The sequence below is a fragment of the Symphodus melops genome (assembly GCF_947650265.1).
Source record: "Symphodus melops genome assembly, chromosome: 21".
Classification (NCBI taxonomy): domain Eukaryota; kingdom Metazoa; phylum Chordata; class Actinopteri; order Labriformes; family Labridae; genus Symphodus; species Symphodus melops.
The window spans coordinates 14944411-14965122 of record NC_136711.1 but is presented as its reverse complement, the minus strand read 5'-3'; the positions used below and the strand labels follow the sequence as shown (position 1 = coordinate 14965122).

Sequence of the window (20712 nt, the reverse complement as noted above, 5' to 3'; positions counted from 1 at the left end):
TGTGATTCATGTTCATTTTTTAACGTTGATGTATCATCTTTCTTTTCAACCTGGGTCCTTCGGGGGCTCGGGTTTTCTCAGATACAAGTCGGGAGGCTCAGGGGAAGAAGGTTGGGACTTGGGAAACACTGGGATAGATGGATGGATTAATATATCTGTCTGATCCCAGCACCAGTGGATGTTTCTTTTCTATATTTGAAAGGCACTGCCATGAATGAATACGCAGAAAAAATGTAGAGACATCACTAATGAAGGAATTATTAGCAGCCGTCCAGACCTGATGGGGTATATCATTACCGTGTGTGTGTGTGTGTGTGTGTGTGTGTGTGTGTGTGTGTGTGTGTGTGTGTGTGTGTGTGTGTGTGTGTGTGTGTGTGTGTGTGTGTGTGTGTGTGTGTGTGTGTGTGTGTGTGTGTGTGTGTGTGTGTGTGTGTGTGTGTGTGTGTGTGTGTGTGTGTGTGTGTGTGTGTGTGTGTGTGTGTGTGTTACATGCATGTTTTCCCTTGGCAGGTAAAGCCATGACAGCAGCTGCCTCCCCCTATGAAAACCTCCCAAATCATTTCTCTCACACACACACACGCACACACACACACACACACACACGCACACACGGGCAGCCTGGCAACAGTTTAGCAACAAGCAGAGGAAGCGAGAGCACAGAGGAAAGGAAATGAGGGGGATTAATTAATAGAGGAGTAAAATTAAGAGCACTCTGCCTCCTGCTGTTCTAACATACCCCCTATACCCCCCCCCCCCTCCCCCATGCTGCCCCCTCCAGCTCTCAACGTGCACATTTGTGGACATTCGACGCACTGTAGTGCACGTCATCCTCTCTCGTCTCCGAGAATCTCGAGGCGTCTTTGTAGTCCGACAGCCAGCGGCCGGCTGCCGAACAGGCGGCGGAGCGTCAGCCCGCAGGGAACATGGCAGACCTTTTGAACGGCCTGTTTTAGGGTCTTGAGTGCTACTTCTGAACACGCTGTGACAGAGCCGTTCGCGTCGGAGAGCTGCGAGTGTTGTTTGTCGCAGTGGAGGTGTTTCGAAGCCATTCAATACAAAAAGTGTTTTGAGATATTTATTGGTGTCATTCCGGGGCTCTGTGGAGAGAATTCTGAGGCTGGAGCCACGCCGAATTTTTAAACTCCAGTCGAGATGAAAGATACATTTGAAGGTGAATAAAAAAAAAAAAGGCTACTAATTGCTTCATGGCAACACTATTTTTATAAGAACCTTGGTTTTGAGTTTGAATTCTCCGATACGCTGTTTGACCTACTTTACCAACGGTTTTGCAGAGAGAAAGGAAGGTGTTGTGATTTATCAGTTTTGGGTGTGGTTGTATTTTGCAGCTGACAAACCCAGTGGTCTCGCTTTACGCTGGTTTGATGTACATGCTGTCAGTTTAGCGCAGGGGGAGTGTTGCCTGTCACCTCACTGCTTTTCCCCCTGCCCGCATAAATCATCTCCTCTCCATCAAAATCAGAATCAATCTGTCACGCTGGAGGAGGACACACACTCTCTCACACACACATACACACATACACACCCGGCTCCTGGATAGATGGAGCAAAACAGTGTGGGAAGGAAAAGGAATGAGGGGAAGAAGGGATTGGCAGTTGAGGTGAGAGGACGGCAGAGGAAGGAGGGGCAGTGATTTCTTTAAGACAGCTGAGGAATGGTGGAGATGGTGTGTGTGTGTGGGGGGGGGGGGACGAGAGATAAAGGACGGAGAGGAGCGGATGCATGGCGGGGCAAACAGAGATACAGCGAGAGAAGCTGTCAAAAGATGCTATCATGCTGACAGGGATCTGCGAGAATACCACGCTGTAGACAATTCGTTGAAATGCTGCAGCATAAGAGTCGGTGAGAAGCGAGATTGAAAGAGTGAGACACTGAAAGGTCAGAGAGAGAATCCCCCCCCCCCCCCGCTGGACGATTCATAGAGTTTGGCACGTCTCACTTCTGCCCGAGGGCTCGATGCTGCCTGGAAGCTGTGGCTCTCCCACTGCCGCCTCTTCTCACCTGATGACCCACTGCTGTCTGTAAGCTGTGTAAGCCACTAACGAGCAGCTTAAAGGAGGCAGGGAGAAGGTTACAGGTGTTGTCGGGTCTTTTCTTGGGAGTCGAGTCTTAATCAACATCACGGATAAAGCCGTAGAATGAAATTGACAGTTTGATATTGAAGAGGCATCTTTAGCTGAAGTGCACAAATGAATCTCTGAAGCAGCCCCCATGCCTGAGCTGTTTAGCCTTTTTATGTAATGTTTTGGCTTCACTGCATTTAAACTTGAGTAGGGAGGAATTTGTCTGTCAGATAACATTAAAATCAGGCCGAGAGCGAAGTTAGCGCGATAGAACAATCGCAGTCATTGTTGTGACGAGGTGCGTTATCATTCCAGACGGGGGTTACAAAGCAGTTTTACCTGAACACAGAAATGGTCTTAATTTTCTCGATCAACCGACTGACGGACCCGCTGCTCGTACGTGATGCTTGTTTACATCTGTGTAAATGAGGCGCAAGAGCAGGGGTCGATAACAGGAAGTGGGCCCAACGTACCCAGGGTCCCTCAGGTTATCTGTCTTCACGAACTGAGATGCGGAAAAAAAATAAAAAATGTGTTTAACGCTCACACAAAGCTGGTTTTCAACCCAGGAAGTTGACTTGAACAACTCTTGCTCATAATTGTGTCCGTTAGCTTGATTGGATTGTGTCCTGCCCCCTTGTGGCCAACAATAACTACGCTCAACTTTAAACACAAGTTACTTCTATAAATAGGCCGTAATCAGTTTAAAGTTAAATAGAACAGAGGGGAAGAGATTACCAGAAGGCGGGAAACGTGATTCCATTTATTATCAGAACTGTTTTTTGGGGGGGTTTTTTATCAATTCATCAGTTTATCGTTCCAGGCTCTTAACGTACAAGCTGCCTCTCTCACAAACCTTGCCAGTTTCCTGTAATGGACCCGGTCTTTACCACCCAGCTGCCTCCATTAATATTCAACATGCTGTCAGTCGCAGATGTGGCACAGACAGCCGAGTCGCCACGCCTCACCTTTCTCCGCCGTCATGTCACCCATCCCGAACCGGGAGTGTGATAAGTAGGCATGAAGCAGTGATGGCGGGTGGTGTTGTTTGTTGGCAGCTTGTGGGTACAGAGAAAGAGGGGGGGGGGGGAGTGTCTTTCTGTCTGTCAGGAAAGAAAACAACGTCCTCCACCCCTTCCACCGAGATTCGACGCCTTCGACCTTAACGCTCTGCGCCAAATAAGAGGTGCACTTAAACTGGCAGCATTTAAAGTGATCACCATGACAATAGGAGGGTGGCACAAGGAGATGACAGCTCCGCTCCCCTCCTCCACCACTTGCCCCGAAAAGATGCACTTCTGGACTGACGGCTCACTGTCATTGATGTGCTCTCTCTCGCCTCTTTCTCTGATATGCCTCCCGGGAGCTCTTCAAGCGAACAGGCAGTGTTTAGTGTTTTGTTTTTTTATGCATGCTCATTTTCTCCTTTTTCCTCTCTCTTCCTCCCACCTGTTTGTTTTTTTTTCCTTTCCCTGCATACGACAGTCTGTTTGTAAAGCGGCCACACACACACAACTTTCCTTAATCTTAAATCTCTTAATCTCACCTTTATCTGCCCTAATCAGCCTCCTCTGCTGCTCTAATCCCACAGAGCGTGTCCCTAATGGGCCTCTCCTCTCGTTTCCTCTCCCTCCACCCTGCTCCTTATCTCGACCCAGGAGGCTGACGTCATCCTAATCTTCAGGATCAGTTAAAAGTGTGCACACCTTCCCTAAGAGAGTGATGTAATACAAACGCACAGAAACATGTTAGACATTCCTGCTGGTTTGAGATTCGTCTTGGAGTGACTTTTACCCTGTTTAGTCAGCTTGAACAGATCCATATCTAGAGACCCAGAGAGAGGGCCGCGACCTGTGCAGCGCCGAGGCTCCGCTTCTCAGGAGGAAACAGTTTTTTTGTTGTTGTTTTTTTTTCTCCTTCTGAGTCGCACGCCGCTTCAGCTCCGAAGCAGCATGAATATTGATGCTCCGTACTTGTTAACATTGTATGAAGCAGCACTTGTAATTGTCTGTCTTCTCAGCGCGACACATCTCCTTCAGCGGGGTTGTGTGAGAAGGTCGGCCCACTGGGGAGCTCGCTTGCCTCCTCTTCACTCTCGAGTGAGGAAGAAAGTGGCGAGAGGGAACGAGAACGAGCGCGGCGTTGGGGAGGGGGGGAATAAAACAGAATTGCGACACGCGCTTTGTTAAGTGCGCTCAAGTGTTGATGTGAGTTGGCTGTTTTTCATAAGGCTTGTAGCGTTTTCTCTAGCGCCCTCCATTTCAATGAAACATGGCTCTTTTGAGGCAGGGCAGGATTACTAAAGGTGCAGCTCGCAGGTTGTTTTTTTTTTTTTTTCACCTGCAGGTTTGCCAATGTACGATCCTCTACCTTGAACTGAGAAATGAGAACAGCCACAGTGTGTGTGCAGTAGCTGTTGTATACACACCGGGGAATACACTTCTCTTTTGTATGATACTGTGCTCGTGTGTGCACCTGCATATCTGCATGTTATATAGTCCTATTTGTACGGGAGGTTTTCTGCATGTGATGTTGGTGTTAGGGAGCCCGGAGACCAACAGGATTCCTGTAAGTGAGGCTGTGCTCTAATCCACTCTTAAGTAGGCGCATTGATTTATTGAGCCGTGCTTGGTCGTTGAGAGAAGCCTTTCCCCCCACAATATCCTAATCACTACATCTGCATACACAAGGTGGAAGCAGGTTTTCATCCTGTTTTTTGTTTTTAAGAAAAAAGACAATTGACTTCAGCTTCCAGAGAACGTCAGTCACTGAGGTTTTGTGAAATAGTTTGCAAAATACTATTTATTTTCTGTTTAAACTTTTTGCACATTTAGTATAATGCTCTCACAAACTGGGATGTACTTGCTTAAAAATTTTCCATACATTTAGGTCAATTCAAAAAGCAGTTTCAAATGTGTCACATCCCGTTGACACACTGTATTCAGTCTTTGCTTCTTTTACTGTAATAAATAAAGACTACATGTTACACTTTTGCCACAAGACGTTTGCTTTCTAACCAAATGTAGCCGTTTTTGAATTTTTGTAACCCTGTAAGTCAAGGTTGAAATCAGTAAAAATCTTCAAAAGTAAAATTAATTAATAAATTAATTAGTTTGCGTTATTTCACCTTGACCGTTGTCTTGCTTAATGCACCAAAAAAAAGGTCTCAAAGGAAGAACTGTCCAAATCTCAGGAAATAAATCTATTCACCCGTTTACATTTCACCATGGGAAAGTTACACTGGATTGTTTGACTTCTACCTTAACTAATCTTTCCTTCTCCTCCATCTGTCTCCAGGTATTCGGCCCCAAATCATGAATGGGCCAATGCATCCCCGCCCCCTGGTGGCGCTGCTGGATGGGCGCGACTGCACTGTGGAGATGCCCATCCTCAAAGACTTGGCGACTGTCGCCTTCTGTGATGCTCAGTCCACACAGGAAATACACGAGAAGGTAGGAGACGCACAAGTTCCCAAACACCACTTATTGCTTTTCCAAGTGCTCCAAGCAGAAAGTTTATGGAGCGATGTCACTCACTCATGTCTGCTCCGCTCTTTTTTCTATCACAGCGCTGAAATGTGCAGTGCATTATACTGGCTCCATATACACATGCCAGTTAAAATATAGTGGCTTCATTATGATTTTAATGTCACTTTGTGTTACAGACTGCAATGCCGACATCATCGTGTCATTGTTCTAATAGAGAGTCTTGTATGGCGGGGATGCAGTGTAATTACATTGGCTTGTAGAGGCTCTTTTATTGCTTTTTATGCAGCGCCGAGGCTGCAAAACAATATACAACCACAGAGATGTGTATCACCAAAGTGCTATCTCTCCATCTGCAGACGGAGCGAGAGCTGCTACATCTTTCCTCTCGCTGTTTTTATGAAAATGGGACATATTAAAAACGCAATATTTGCATAGAGATCAATTCAATCAAAGACCTTGGGCGGTGAGGAGAAGGGGGAAGCGGGGAGCTTTTTGTTTGTTTTAACACTGCCTTATCAGGAGAAACATGATTGTAATGTTCACCTTGCCAGCATATTCAGCAGTTCGCAGTAATAACTTGCAGCCTAGATACCCAGAGGGGCGGTGTAGATTGAAAATGTCCAATCTCTTCTTACTGCTGCATGGATGCGGAGATGCAGCGCTGATAATTTAGGGAGCTTCGGTATGATGTTCTCAGGCCAGACACCAGCTGCCACACTCTCCTCCATCTACAGCAAATACAGAAACTCATGGGAAAGGCCTGTCAAAGGGGAGAAGATGAAAGTGGCCTGAGGTTATGTCAGGTCTTCTACCCAGTAATCCCTTATTTCCCGGGTGACAGGGACATGATGAAACACGCAGGCGAATACCGATCGCGATCAAGTTACAATAGCACTTCTCTAAGAGTAAATCCTGCAAGCAGCACCTGTGCTCCAACATCACCATCCAAGGTCGACGATCTCTGATCTTTCTCACAGGGTTCGTGTCTCGTAGTCACATGTGGCGAGCTGGGCAATAGCCCAAATGGCAAAGAGTCAACATTGGCCGACCACATTGCACGCTGCCTGAGGATTGGGCTTTTCAGATTAGGGATGAAATTGATCTAAATGTCCTTGAATAGCCTTTTTTTTTTTTTCTACCCGAACATTAATTGAAAAAATAACGTAATAGCAACAGATCCTTATAGCCATTACAAAAGGAAGGCTTTCTTGTCTCTGACTTGACTTCACTACCACCGTTATCCTCTTGACTATACTAGAACTGTTCTCTGCCGACTAGCCTCAGAGAGCACGAAAACTCGATGTGTCGTTTAGCGAATAAACACCGCAACTTTTTGTACCTCTGACGCCTGAAGATGAGAAGCTCAAACCCTGTTTTAACAGTTTCTCATTCCTCCTCTGATTAGAAGATAAAAAGGCATGTTGGGCTAAATTTCCAGATGAACATATGTTGTTACGTAAGCAACTATTACACAGCAGTTAATGTTAGCAATTAAACACCGCTGCACTTAGCAAAGTGTTTGATAATGATATAAGACGTGTAAAGAAAGAGGTTCATTTCTAGCTTACGCTAAATGGTTGCGTACAATATGTTTGAACGCTAATGCTAGCTCGTGTGACGTAGTTGTTAAAGAAAAAGAGTCTTGTTACGCTACAATAGATACGCCTTCTCAACCAAAGCTTGAAAGTTACGCCCTTTTGCTACAGTGATGTAACTGTGTGTTTCATGTCTGTTACCAGCATATTGTAGTGCGCGACTTTAAATTATTTTGTGTCCATGAGATTCAACGTTTTCAGTTGATTAGTGAAGCGAAGTTGTTGAGGAGGGCTGCTTTTTCCTGCTTTCTCCGGTCCTTGCGAGGCTAGCTGCTAATCTAATGTAGCTAATTCTTGGCAATAAAGTTAGTCAACGCACATTTAAACTAGTCCTACTTCACAAGAGGCTTTGTTTTCATTATCCAAGCTTATTTATCTATTTCCCCCTTCAAACGACTTCTCTACTTGACTGCAGATTTGATGTAATCAAAAATATATTGCGTCTCTCTCAATATACTCCATACACTCTGTGTTGAATGTTTTTTTCCCATTTGCTCCAAATGCTTAAAAGCTCAATTTCAAACATCTTCCCTTCCAGGTGGAGAAAGTCTGCTTTCAGCATTACAACCACCTCTCACCTCCTGTACATTCACACCCACTCGGGCAAACATTAGGTCAGAGTTTCCATTCAGATAATTCATTGCTCATACGAAAGACTGCCTCAAAAACAACAGAGCAAATAACAGGTCATGTGTGGAGCGTTTTAACCTTGAACGAGTATCTTGAAGGCCCGTGAACGGTGCTGCTCTAATAAAAACTGTATGGAAATTCAGAGCTAATCTGCTAATCAAAGGGAAGCTAATGCAGTTTGGCTAGAGGTGAATGCAGAGCTGTTATTTAGCGATGCTGACAAGAGGCTGCGGCTGATACTAAGGGGGGATAATGTAGCTCCACATCAGACTGAATCACAGGCCAGGTCACCTTGTACATGTCAAGTAGCATGAGAAGCAGCGTTTCACACTGATGCCCTCCTGAGGTGACTAAACTCAGGCCTTTTTTTTCTTCACTCTTAAGGGGGGGGAGGGGTGTGTGTGTGTATGAAGTGATTTTCTACTCCATCTAAAAGATCTGTTTTTGGAGCATCAGATGTTAGGAACAGAAACAGCCTGTTCTGAGCAGGGCTAAAATAAAGGGCTTTATAGGCACGATCAAATACAGGATCAGAGTGGTTTTCACAGACTTGTTTTTGGAAGCGCTGAGACTTTTTTTTAACTGGTTGAAAAGGACGATAATATGTATCTGTTAAGCACAACTTTTTTTTTTCTCAGTACATCAACTGGTAGACCGAATATATCTCAGGCTTATGGAAGGATTAACGTACCCCATGTGTTTGGGCAGTGGCTGCATGGTATGTCAAGGTCTTGCCTGTCACATTGACCAGCCTATTATTTTGTTTTTTAGATCTCCAGGAAGTCATTCTTTCACCTCCACAAACAATCGTTGTCATCCTGACACAACCCTGGGAACATAAGGCGGAGATCTTGAGAAAACAAAACGACAAAATTACGAGAAAAGGGAAGCACATAAAAAGTTTGAATGAGCCCGATGAGGGCTTCCGTACAATTCCATTTTGGACTGAAATGTCTTTGTTGTATGTCCGATATATCTCATTCTGACTTTTAGATCCTCTCACTAATATTAATAAATGTTAACACTAAAGAAAATAAAGGAAAATGGGAAAAGACCTCATGAGGAAAGATACTGAGGTAACTGTATTAGAATAGCAATGCAGATAACAAGCTAGAAAATACTTTTTTTTTTTCCTTTGATTTTGGTGTTTTGCTGTGTTTCAATTGGTTTAATGTCCCCTAAGAAGCATTTTTCGGAGTTTAAAGGATCCCTTCTGTGCTTTATTTCCTTGACCCGCCACTGACTATCATATCTTGATCTTGATCTGATGGTCGGCTGCTACGCTGACCTCTCTGTCCGCTCATTTGCTCAGATCCTTTGTCCATAAAACACCCTCGGGCTCTTGAGTGCGATTGTGATGACCATGCAGAAGTGCGGCTCCTCCGAGATAATGTAACGACTTGTTCTGCTTCTGCGAAGGTCTGAAGGGAAAAATAAAAACACATTGTAAATGCTGCTGTTTGTGACCATGTGATGGGTGGACTTCCCCTGACTGTGAAATCTTAAACGTTTTCCCAAGTGTCAGAGGTTGAAGCGGAAATAATCATTATGGCTCCTCTTGAAGGAATGTGATCTTATGATTGTCACGAGGTTTTTCGATGAACACAAAAGGACTAATGGACATTTTGCGTGGGCTGCAAAAAGACCATAACGACAAAACAAAAAGACCGATTATTGACTTAAAAAATAAATAAAGATGACCAGAGAAGGGAGACATGGAAAACTCCTCTGTTCAGTTTACAAACAGGGTTTATTTCAAATCCTTTATTTCATATAGATTGTTAAGAAAGTCACGTGTTTCTAGTCTTCAAATCACAAATCCTACAATCAATATCAATGGGTTACGAATCAATAGGTTTTAGTTTGATTCAGTCCAGAAGGATCTGATTGATGAGAGGCCTTTGGATAAACTCTTTAAGATATTTATATCGGAAACATCCAACTGCATGTTTGTCCTGCAGCTGCTGTAGTGATTGACATTTCCTCAAGACGATTTGGATCTATTTATTCGATTTGTTATCGATGCTGCTTGAAATGTCGATGATTTGATCGATATCTGCACATCTGAATGTTGATGAATATATTCCACCCTTGTGACATTTTCAATCATCTGCAGGTGCTCAATGAAGCAGTGGGAGCCATGATGTACCACACCATCACCCTGACCAGAGAGGACCTGGAGAAGTTCAAAGCTCTACGCATCATCATCCGCATCGGCAGCGGATACGACAACATCGACATCAAGGCTGCAGGAGAGCTGGGTAAGAATCTCAACAGCTTCCTGCTGAAGTGTTATCAGAGTCCACATAGCCCAAACATTGTGCTTACGACGAACTTTCCTCTTTATGTCAGTCTTGGAGATTTCTGAGTAAGTTATCACAGAAACATAATCTTTTAAAAAAAAAACATTTATTGACTGCATTTGTTGGCTTACAACAATGTTTCACTGGGTACATTCTGAGCTTAGCATTTTTAGCATTTTTGGATTCTTTGCCTGTTTTGTACCACATTACAATGTAGGGTTAGTGTCAAAGCCTAAAGCTTGTTTTAGCACTTCTTGAAAATGTTACGTATCAGTTCATGCGGCTTCATCAACAGGTGTACTAAGCACTCTGAGCATGGGCTAACAGTGCTCGACAAAGGATCATAGGAAAAATATTACAGAGATGTTTGAAAGGCTGAAGGAGAGCTGAGACTCAGAACTCTCTATGTAACATATGTAACACAGCATATCAACCTAAAATAAGCAAAGACTAATATGTACAAGACTAAATGAGACAGTGGTGAGTAATGCAAACATGCAGAGATAAAAACATTTACATGAGGTAGAGTTGAACAGTGTTTACATTAGAGGTGAGCCTGGATTGATATCAGAGGATGATGATAATAATACAGTACTACATGATAACAAACATTCATCCTCATCACCAACGTAACAACTAAAGTGTAATAGAGTGGTGGAAAAGATCTTTGAAGGATAAAACACATTTCTCGTTTCTTGTGTGCGTCTGTCAAACATCACTAATGATTGTTTTTCATGCCGGAGCATCAAGTACACCTTCGCTGCTTTGAAGGTTAGCTTCTGAATCTTTCATAGAAGAAGCGTGTAAATCATGGGGCTGCTGATTAGCGTGTTTGTTTATTTGAATATAAATGACACCAGCGATCAGACGAGGATGAATTTTGATGGACATGATTCCTCACGCCGCCGCACGAGTCTGCGAGTGTGACGCGTCACGATTTGGAGTGATTGGCCAAGCAAGAAGCTGTTCTTAAAGGTCGAAAAAACATCACACACTGCTGATAGCGATTTTGCCTTAAGGGGGATTGCTTCATTGTGTTCTGTTTTCTTTTTAACTGTATGGATTTTCAGACCGGTATCAAAGGCTGAATTAAAGAGTCAGATGAATAGCCGACATCCCACTGAGAGCCCGAATGTTCAAAGAGACAGGAAGAGAACGACGCACACAGAGAGAGAGAGAGAGGAGAGTTCAGACTTCCTTCTGAACCTCCACACTGGCTCCTATCAGCAGGCTGGTGGCTCAAACAGCCCTTACAGTTGACAAAGCTGCCATTTCCCTGCCAATACGAGATACTGTGTCTAACTGCCACCCACTCACCGAAGGCGCTCTGCCTCGCAGCGCAGGAGTCAAAAGCTATCGTGCCTGGAGAAGGCGGGCGCTGATATGACGGCTGTTCTCGGGGAGAAGAAAAGGGGCCATTGATTGAGCAGGATCTGGCTATTTTTTGCTGTCCACAGACGGCTGTGCTGTTTCTTTGAGATACAGAGTGGGATGAGGACATTAGAGGAGAGCGAGGGCAGGCAGGAGTGCTTAAGTGTTAATAATGGAAATGTTTGTGGCGTTGGAGGACAGGTGAGGTAAAAGCATAGGGTGAGGAGGATGAATTTCTCGTCGCCTTAAACTGAAGGAGATGTTGACGGTGTCTTTCTGTTGCTTATAAGACGAGCGTGAATGTTGTGAAAGAACCTGTCCGGCTTTATTCAGTGTGTCTTATCTCCACTTTAAGTAGGGGCACATTATGTCACCATTGTGTCATTTTATCCTTAAACAATAATTTGCTTGAATAATTGATTCGAGGGAAACTGTGATTAGAAGTAATGAAAATCAGTTAATTAGGTTGTAAAGGTGTTATCTCCTCGGGCTTGGTTCCAGTGGAATACACTTTATTACTTTATGCATCAATTAGTCAAACCTGAGTGATATATCCTATTGTTCAGTATGAGGCTTGGTGTTGACCTAAAATCTGTGTGACTGTTCAACAATACAAAAACAGAATATATAGCACAGGAAATAGTCTGATTCCAAGTTTAATGTGTTTGAGGTAGTAGGCCTTCGAGCGTCTGTGCAATCCAGCCAAAACATTCACAACAACCTCCATATTGGAATTGAATTGAATGATGCCCTCGTGAATATGGATTATCACAAGGAGGGCCCGACAGATGTGGGATTTTTGGGGCCGATGACGATATCGACGTTGGGGAGAGAAAAAATCAGGTACCGACAAATCGGCCGGAAACTTTCTCGGTTCTACGTTCGATCTTTAGAGATAGACGAGGACGTGAACGTTTATTGTGTTCAATGAAGTTATCAAACACTTGTGGAAAAGATAACAAGAGAAGATCGTCACTCATGTGGAAAGTGACACTCTGAAGAGATATGATGCTTGCTGAAATTCATATAGTGCCCTCTGCTGGTGACAGCCAGAAAGAGAACTGTTCGTGTAATTCAATGAAACTCGAAATTAAATGTAACATTAGAGTGGTGATAAAATGTATTAATATTGTCACATATCTGCTATAAAATTAGCCAATACTGATAGTCGCTATATGCTAATATCCCGGACTCTAGTTACTGTATCAGTCTCAAAACGTTCCTTTTGATGATTCATTTGAGTGGCTAATCCTGGAAAAAAATACCAAGTTTACACAGCTTTTTAATGTTTTACTCTCTTAATCTGCTCCGACTGAACAGTCAGGATGATAAAGGCACATTTATTCTCCAAAAATAACGTAACAAGAATTTCATGCCCTATTCTTGGCCTCGAGCTGGATTCATTTTCAACATCTCCTCCTTGTTCATCTTTCTTCAGGCATCGCGGTGTGTAACATTCCCTCGGCAGCTGTGGAGGAGACGGCCGACTCCACCCTTTGCCACATCCTCAACCTTTACCGGCGAAACACTTGGCTGTACCAGGCTCTCCGGGAGGGTACGCGGGTCCAGAGTGTGGAGCAGATCCGTGAGGTGGCATCTGGTGCTGCTCGCATCCGGGGCGAAACCCTGGGCCTCATTGGCTTTGGTTAGTATAATGTCTTCTATTACGTATTCCTTCATATTTATGGTTGTTTTTACTTTTCCTCCTATTGTTGTTCCCCCCTCTCTTTCCTCACCCTCCAGTCGCTTTTTTTTTTTTTATGTCCTCCAACCGCCTTCTGTTTTCCTTCCCTGATAAGGTTATTTTTCTCCCTCTGCCCATTCCGAAGATTATCTCAAGGTTGTCTGTTTCACCTCCCTCCGGGCTCACTTCCTTTCCTCTGCTGCACTTTCTTTTCCTCTCTGGCGCTCTAATACTCACTGTTATATCTCCATTATTCCCTTTCTGCTTCAGACTCTCCTTCTCTGTCACTTTAGTCCCGTAACACTGCGCCCTGCCTTCATCACACAGCTCATGGTGGACTGGATCCTGCCTGTGTGTGTGTGTGTGTGTGTGTGTGTGTGTGTGTGTGTGTGTGTGTGTGTGTGTGTGTGTGTGTGTGTGTGTGTGTGTGTGTGTGTGTGTGTGTGTGTGTGTGTGTGTGTGTGTGTGTGTGTGTGTGTGTGTGTGTGTGTGTGTGTGTGTGTGTGTGTGTGTGTGTGTGTGTGTGTGTGTGTGTGTGTGTGTGTGTGTGTGTGATCCCCTCCCTGCACCTGCTTTAACAATGACCGTATGTGTCTGTGTGTCATCCTGCTCTGTCTCAACATCAGTGGGCTCTGACAGAAGCTCTGTCTTCTCACAAGCCTTTCCAGAGTGCCACCTTATCTCTGTGTCCACATACACTCCCCCCCCCCCCCCCCCCCCACACACACACACACACACACACACACACATTAACACCTCCCAGGTCGCAGACAGCCTCCTACACTTTGTGTCTAAACAGCAGGTCCTGGCAGCCCTGTCGCTCTCTCTTCTTCCTCACCCAATCCTCCCAGTCCTTCTGGCTCAGGCCATCTCCAAAACAATGTCCTTTGTCAGTGGGAGGTTGGAGAAAGTGAAGGTCTCCTGGTGTTTGTTTGCCACATGTACAGCCAGCTGAAAATCTCTGAAGGCAGCAAACACAGACTGAAGAAAATCACTGCCTGGTGGTTAACTGTAAACCAGGAAGTCTTTAGGTACCCAACACGGCAACCTTTTTGGACTTTATTAAATCCATTTGAAGCTACTTAGGAACGTATTTATTTGTCAAAGTCCTGATTTGGCTAACAATCTCTGGATGTGTTGTTAAGGGTCAGTGGATACATCCTGTGCTCAACTATTCCTTTGCAAACTTTTGGTTTGGATTCTTTGTCGCATATTGAAATACAGATATCCTAAAAGACTTCATTGAAGTCATTACTACAGAAAAACAAAACTACACTAATCAGTTGAATCTGTACATAGTTTCATGAACAGATGCTGCAAAAGCTCTTAGAATCAGCTCGCGTCTCTCGACAAACAGCAATTATGGAAGAAAAACAGGAAGAGAGCCAACGACCAAACATAAGAAAACAAACAAAGAAAAAAAGGCACATAACCTTTTGTCAATCCTTCTGTAAACACTGCAATCCTGCAAACACCTGAGGAAGTCACATGAGCGCTGAAAGTGAGACTCATCCCACCTGACACTTCATCAGTGGGTGTTTGCATCGTTCACAGGACGGTCATGACTTCAAATGATCCGCTCACGAAGTTGTTCTACACATGTGCACAGTTTTAAAGACATGCAGCCGAGATTATTGATGCACAGCACGAGCGATAAGTCGAAGGTCTGGGCGCAGGTGGCCTTGCGGTAAAGTCGCACGCCCCTCATGTTCTGAGGTTAGGTGTCCGGCCTTGGCCCCCCGTTCTCCTCCAGCAACATTTCATTTCATTCTTTCTTCAACGGTCCTATCTGATAAAAACTGGCAGGCCCAAAAAATAAATAAATAAATCACTTCCAAAAAAATCAAAGCTGTAAGCAAAAGTTTTGTCTTGGCTCTACCTCTAAGCCGTGCACGGTGCATAGTAGGAATCAAATAATCTGCTGCACAAAATCTTCACCTTCACATACGTTCCAGTCAGTTATACACATGAGCATCACCTGAGCTATTTTACTAAATCTTTTATCGTTGACCTTGAACGGCCGCCATCACTGATACTGAGATGGGTGATTTGTTAAATCTGTAGCTTTGTGGCCTCACGTTTTAGTGTCACCCTCATCCTCTTGACTGTGGATAAAATGAGCGGCACAAAGCTCAAGTCTGCCACCGAAAGACACGAGCGGGGTGACAGGGATCATCCGGAGTATATTTGCTCTCTTTTAGAGGCATTGATCGGTGTGGTAAAGAAGGGGGAGGGAGGCTTGCAAGTACTTGATTCTAGGTTATCCACATTCAAAGTCTTAGCGGTTCTGTCTCTCACTATCGAAAGCCGCCTGAGCGCAGTTCAATCTTTTCACATCACATCACACATCACATCTGCTCGACTTTGTTGCGAATCAATCCAAATCAAAGGTACGTTTCCCTCCAAACCCACAATTTGGCACCAATTTTCCAAAAATCACAAGTGGAGAAAATCATCGGGGAAGAAGCAGAGATGCCGCTTTTCGACTTCCTCCGAACAGCCTCACTCTATCAAATTGTACCGCCAGTCCACCTCTGTCTTCTTTAGACCGACTGAAAAAGAATCCCTTCCCCCTGCTGTGCTGTCTGCTTGGCTCTTTCGATCTCTTCTTAAGTTCTCACGCTTCTGTTCCAAACCTTGTCAAAATGCATTCTGTGAAAATCTAGTGGATGAAGTAGCGAAAGCAGAGACCCACAGGTCTCGATGAGGGGAGGGTGGAAAAAAAGGTGCCTCTCAGATCTCTCAAATGTAGAAGCAACCTTCAGGAAACGATGTGAGTGATGGCAAAGCGTTCCGTAATTTTTAACAAGGCTGTCGAGTCTTTATGCCGCTGTCACTCATTGTCTGAGGAGAGAGGAAGAATAAGTCTCCTCGACGGTGCAGCTCGACGAGCGAGACGTAATGCTCCATCACAAAGAGAAGATCTCGAGAGTGTAAAGGACCTTATCGATCCTTTTTCCACGAGCGACAACATCCAACTCTCCATCACTCTGTCTCTCTCAGTGCTGCTGCTGAACACAGACTCTCAGCCCACACAACAAATGGCAGTGAGAGACAGAGGGAGAGGCTGATATACTACACTGTTTTTTTTATTTCTATCATCTTTTTTTTTTTTTTTTTTTAATTCACCGTCTCTCAGGCTGGACGACAGAGCAGCAGCGTCCCATTGTCCGCCTCCTGCTAAACCATGACTTATCCCTCATGATTCATCCTCTCTCATTTGAATCTCTAAAATCGACCACCGATGACGTTGTGCTATGATGCAATTCTTCTTTTCCGTTGGCGACGGCTCAATCATGGGGAGTTGCAGAGAAAGGCTGCTTTCTGTTAGGATTTAAATCTTTAGTGGTTACTTTCTTATAACACACTCTCAGTTAGATAATCAACAGACATTTGCATGTTCCTTAAATAATCACGCTTTCAATTTTATGATTATGGCGCATCCAACAGGAATCATGTTCAGTTTTGTAGTGCTCAATCTGATCTTTTTTCAGGCTCGACACTTAAAAAAAAACACATCTCATTTTTCTCAGTCATTTTCCATTTAATCCCCGCTGATACGTTCAGAACATCTACACGTGTGTTGCCTCAGGAATCCTTAACATATCAGGAGCTTCCTGCGACATTCATCGTATATTTGATTTCAGGTGTTCACTTTACTCGACAGGGGAATGTGCGTGTTATAAAGATTCTGCAGAATTTGCCGCGTTCAAGGCTATTTTGTCGCTGTTGCTATTTCTTCACTGAACGCTCCTTTACGACGCTTGAACAAGCGTCTGTAATTGAATGAACATCCACCAGTCACATCCATCATGTTCTATCCAAAGAAACGTTTCCTGGACTTATTTTTCCATTTTAGAATAAACTCATTTGGTGACATTAGTTGCTGATAGGAAGATGCAAAGCGTTGGAAAGGAACAACAACAAAAAATCCTCAAATAGCAGTTTGATTGAAAATGCCTGTCCTCCCCTGTGTGCGACTGTGTACTTAGATTTGATTAGATATACTTGATTGTCCCGAGGGGAAATTTGCTTTAAGCAAGAGCCGCAAAACAAACATACGCTCAGCTCTTTTTCATGTGACATGAAAAGAAAAACCACATACACGTGCGGCAACCACAAATAGAAATCAAGTCGAGCAGATGAAGACGGGGTAATCCATAAGATTCTAAAATGTGCACAATTTAAAAGCAAAGATTTAACCTGTGTGTGTCCTGTCTGTGTGTGTGCAGGTCGTGCGGGCCAGGCGGTGGCGGTGCGGGCCAAAGTTTTTGGCTTCAACATCATCTTCTACGACCCGTACCTGCAGGACGGGCTGGAGCGCTCGCTGGGCGTGCAGCGCGTCTACACGCTGCAGGACCTGCTCTACCAGAGCGACTGTGTGTCCTTGCACTGCAACCTGAATGAACACAACCACCACCTCATCAACGACTTCACCATCAAACAGGTGCATTAGAAGAACTTACACACACACACACACACACACACACACACAAACACACACTTATAGCAGATGTGAGACCTGACCTGGGCTTTTAATGCAGCGCTATCTAGCAGCTAGACAAGCAGAGCCGCTGGTGTATTATTACTGTGTCAGCCTGGAGGCCGTCCTAAAGAGCATTATAGTCTGTAGGAAGACAGAGCGAGAGAGAGAGAGAGAGTCAAAAAAGAGAGAGAGGCCTTCCTGCCTGCACATTCCCTGCTCTTTATCTTAAGCTCCACCAAAGCTGGACACAAATTCATTCCTTTGCTCTGTCAAATGCAATTAGCGCCAGCCCACGGCTACAGCAAATATATCGACTAGGCTGCACAGCAGGGGGGCCGAGAGCACTGCGAGGGGAAAGTGCTGCTCTCTGAGTCAATAACTGCACTCCGAGGGGCTGCCTGGGGAGACACCTGCAGGAGATAAAGAGGAACTACAACCACCCCAAAGATGCATTTCCTCTTTCATCCAAATTCGGCATTCTGCCTCAAAATGTTTTCCATCTTTTTCTTGTTCTTCACTTCGCGTGCGAGGAGACAAACCGAGGAGTGTGTAGCGTAATAGCTTAACCTAGTTAACTCTGTGTCTTCTCAACAGCTTAGGATTCTCCGCTGCCTCTTTAAGTGCTGCAGTGGAAGCACACTTCCCTCTCTCTCCTCACCAAAAAATCTTGGCAGTCGCACTCCTCTTCCAAAGTGGAAAACGTTTGTGAATATTTGTGTGTTTCTGCGTGTGTCAAAACCACCAATGCCTAATAAAAGACTGCCTGCCTGCCAGCGTAACGGCTTTTCATGCCCCTGGATTTCAGCTTTTGTCAAGATTAAGGGATTACTTTCTTCTGAGCATATTCATATGATTTTTTTTTTTTCCACTTCTTCCTTCCTCTTAGACTTTTTTTGTTGTTGCCATTTTCTTTTCCCCGCACAATCAGCGAGAGGCTTTTGTGGAACTGCCTCATCTGTCAGCTCATCCTTCATATAATCTATCAGTTTTTTAGGATGAAGATTGTCTCTCTATGTCACATCTCACCGGATTTCTTTCTCTTTTTTTTTTCGTGAGGTGTCAGGGATAACAAAAGGTGTCCCTGAATTTCATTCTCCTCCTTTTCTATCCCCTCTCATATCTTCCAGCATCTTAAATGCGAAAAATCAAATCCAGATTGATGGAACCACCTCAGATCAAACAGATAAATTTTTCTGCTGGGATAATTTCCCTCTAAATAAACCTTTATATTTCTGTTTACTTGGCTTGATTTGTTTGCGTTTGTGTGTCTCGTGCACCACAGATGCGTCAGGGTGCATTCCTGGTGAACACCGCACGGGGAGGCCTGGTGGACGAGAAGGCCCTGGCCCAGGCCTTAAAGGAGGGAAGAATACGTGGAGCCGCGCTGGATGTACACGAGACAGAGCCTTTCACGTAAGAACTCTGGCGTTGAAATGAAAAAAATCCACTCTCGAAAAATGATCCATAAACGCCTCACTTATGGAGACAGATAGAGACGGGGAAATAGATAGGTGTGAAGGGAAAGAAAGACAGCGAGACATTTCACAGCGAGACGCTTTAAACAGCTGAAAGGAAAGGAAGAGGAGAGGAGAAAGGAGAGGCAGAAACAATGGCAGGAGTGACACGTTAAAGACGGCTCATACTCCTCTAAAAGCCTCCTTCAGGGCCCTGCAGGTAATGGAATCTAGGAGACAGAGAGCTCGCTTTATTCCCTTCAGACGATATGATATGCAGTAAAAGCTGCAGGCGGATGTTTGAGAGAGAAGAGTCTCTCTTCCTCATCAGGGGGCGACGCCTGCTGGACTCAGCCGGCGTCTCAACAAAACCGTTTTTGATTTGTTTCAAGTTCCACTAAAAGTGCGACGAAGCGTCACTTTGTCCCACATATTTACATTTTCTTTCCATGAAAACCAAACACCAAGTGAGAGAGCATGAACCTCCTCTGTGTCTGTCTGTCAAATGTCAAACTGTTTCACAGCTTCACACTTTGTGTGGTTCAGCGTGTGTTTCACATCAGGCACAACAGTCACATTTTTGACAATTACAAACGCCATATACTTTGAATTTTTATGTTTTCTAAGAAGTAAAAAAAAAAAAAAAACAGGCTGGCAAAGAAATGGAAAGTGTAAGATAGCACGAGTTGTTCTAAACTAGCGAGGCTGTCCTGATCGGGGTCATCATAAAGGTCGCGAGTGGAGTCAGCATTTCACTGGATGCTGGATTTAAAAGGCTCAGGGTCTTGAACATACTTTTTTCATGTGTACCAACCAGGTAATGACAATCCTTTAAAAAAGCATTTTGAATATCTACAAATGACTTTTAATAATTCATCACTGAGCCAGCTTCAGGCTTCCAGTTGATTAAAACAACAAGACGTGAGAATCTAAAAAACAATTGAAAGGCGGCACAGCAATCTCCTGTTTGCGTCCGAGCTGTAGAAATGATTTAACATCCTTCCATCCAGTAACTTTTATTTTAGTTTTGTTCAAGTATTAAAGTCAACTGTAAACATGAATCATTCATCACAGGCACGATGTGTCCGATCACTTCACTGCACCTTCGCTGAGGTCTAGTTTTCATTTCCAGCACCGCTCTCACCAGAAGGCCAATAACTCGACACGCCTCCCAGTTCTCCTCCCTCCTGAGCGCAGTGCTCCCTGTCTCCGGGGTGTAACTGCTGTTGATGTGTTGTTCACGCATCACGCAGCAGTCGGGGAGTTTGGAGGCTGCTCAGCTGAATGGCTACTCGAGGAACTGAAACTCAGCCTAACGGAGCCAAAGCTCACGCTCGACTGGCCCAGTGTGTCAACAGGGGACTGTTTCATAACTGTGGGCCTTCATCCCACGCGACGCGACACTGATTCACGCACACGCACACAAAACCAGGCGAGGTGTAACACAGATGGAGGAGAATGAGGAGAGGGAGTCAGAGCTGATTTGATCTTTCTTTGCCGCATGAGAGAAAGAAGAAAGAGAGAGAAAGTTTAGAGGAGGAGAAGGAGGATGAGGTTTTTTTTTTTTCTTTTTAAATCATATTTTCTGTGTGCAAATAAAAGGAGAGTGTGAGGAATGAC

The 20712-nt window shown here is 44.4% G+C and overlaps 1 protein-coding gene across 10 annotated transcripts in view; it reads left to right on the top strand.

Annotated features, from left to right (window-relative positions):
* Positions 1–20712, top strand: part of LOC306817436 (C-terminal-binding protein 2) — a 101117-nt gene that overhangs the window by 75391 nt on the left and 5014 nt on the right. For all 10 annotated transcript variants that reach the window (XM_079334303.1, XM_079334297.1, XM_079334301.1 and 7 more), the window contains 5 exons: positions 5379–5533; positions 9911–10055; positions 12907–13113; positions 17385–17599; positions 18921–19051. In XM_079334303.1, the coding sequence (XP_079190429.1) occupies positions 5379–5533; positions 9911–10055; positions 12907–13113; positions 17385–17599; positions 18921–19051 (853 nt within the window). The remainder of the gene's footprint in view (positions 1–5378; positions 5534–9910; positions 10056–12906; positions 13114–17384; positions 17600–18920; positions 19052–20712) is intronic.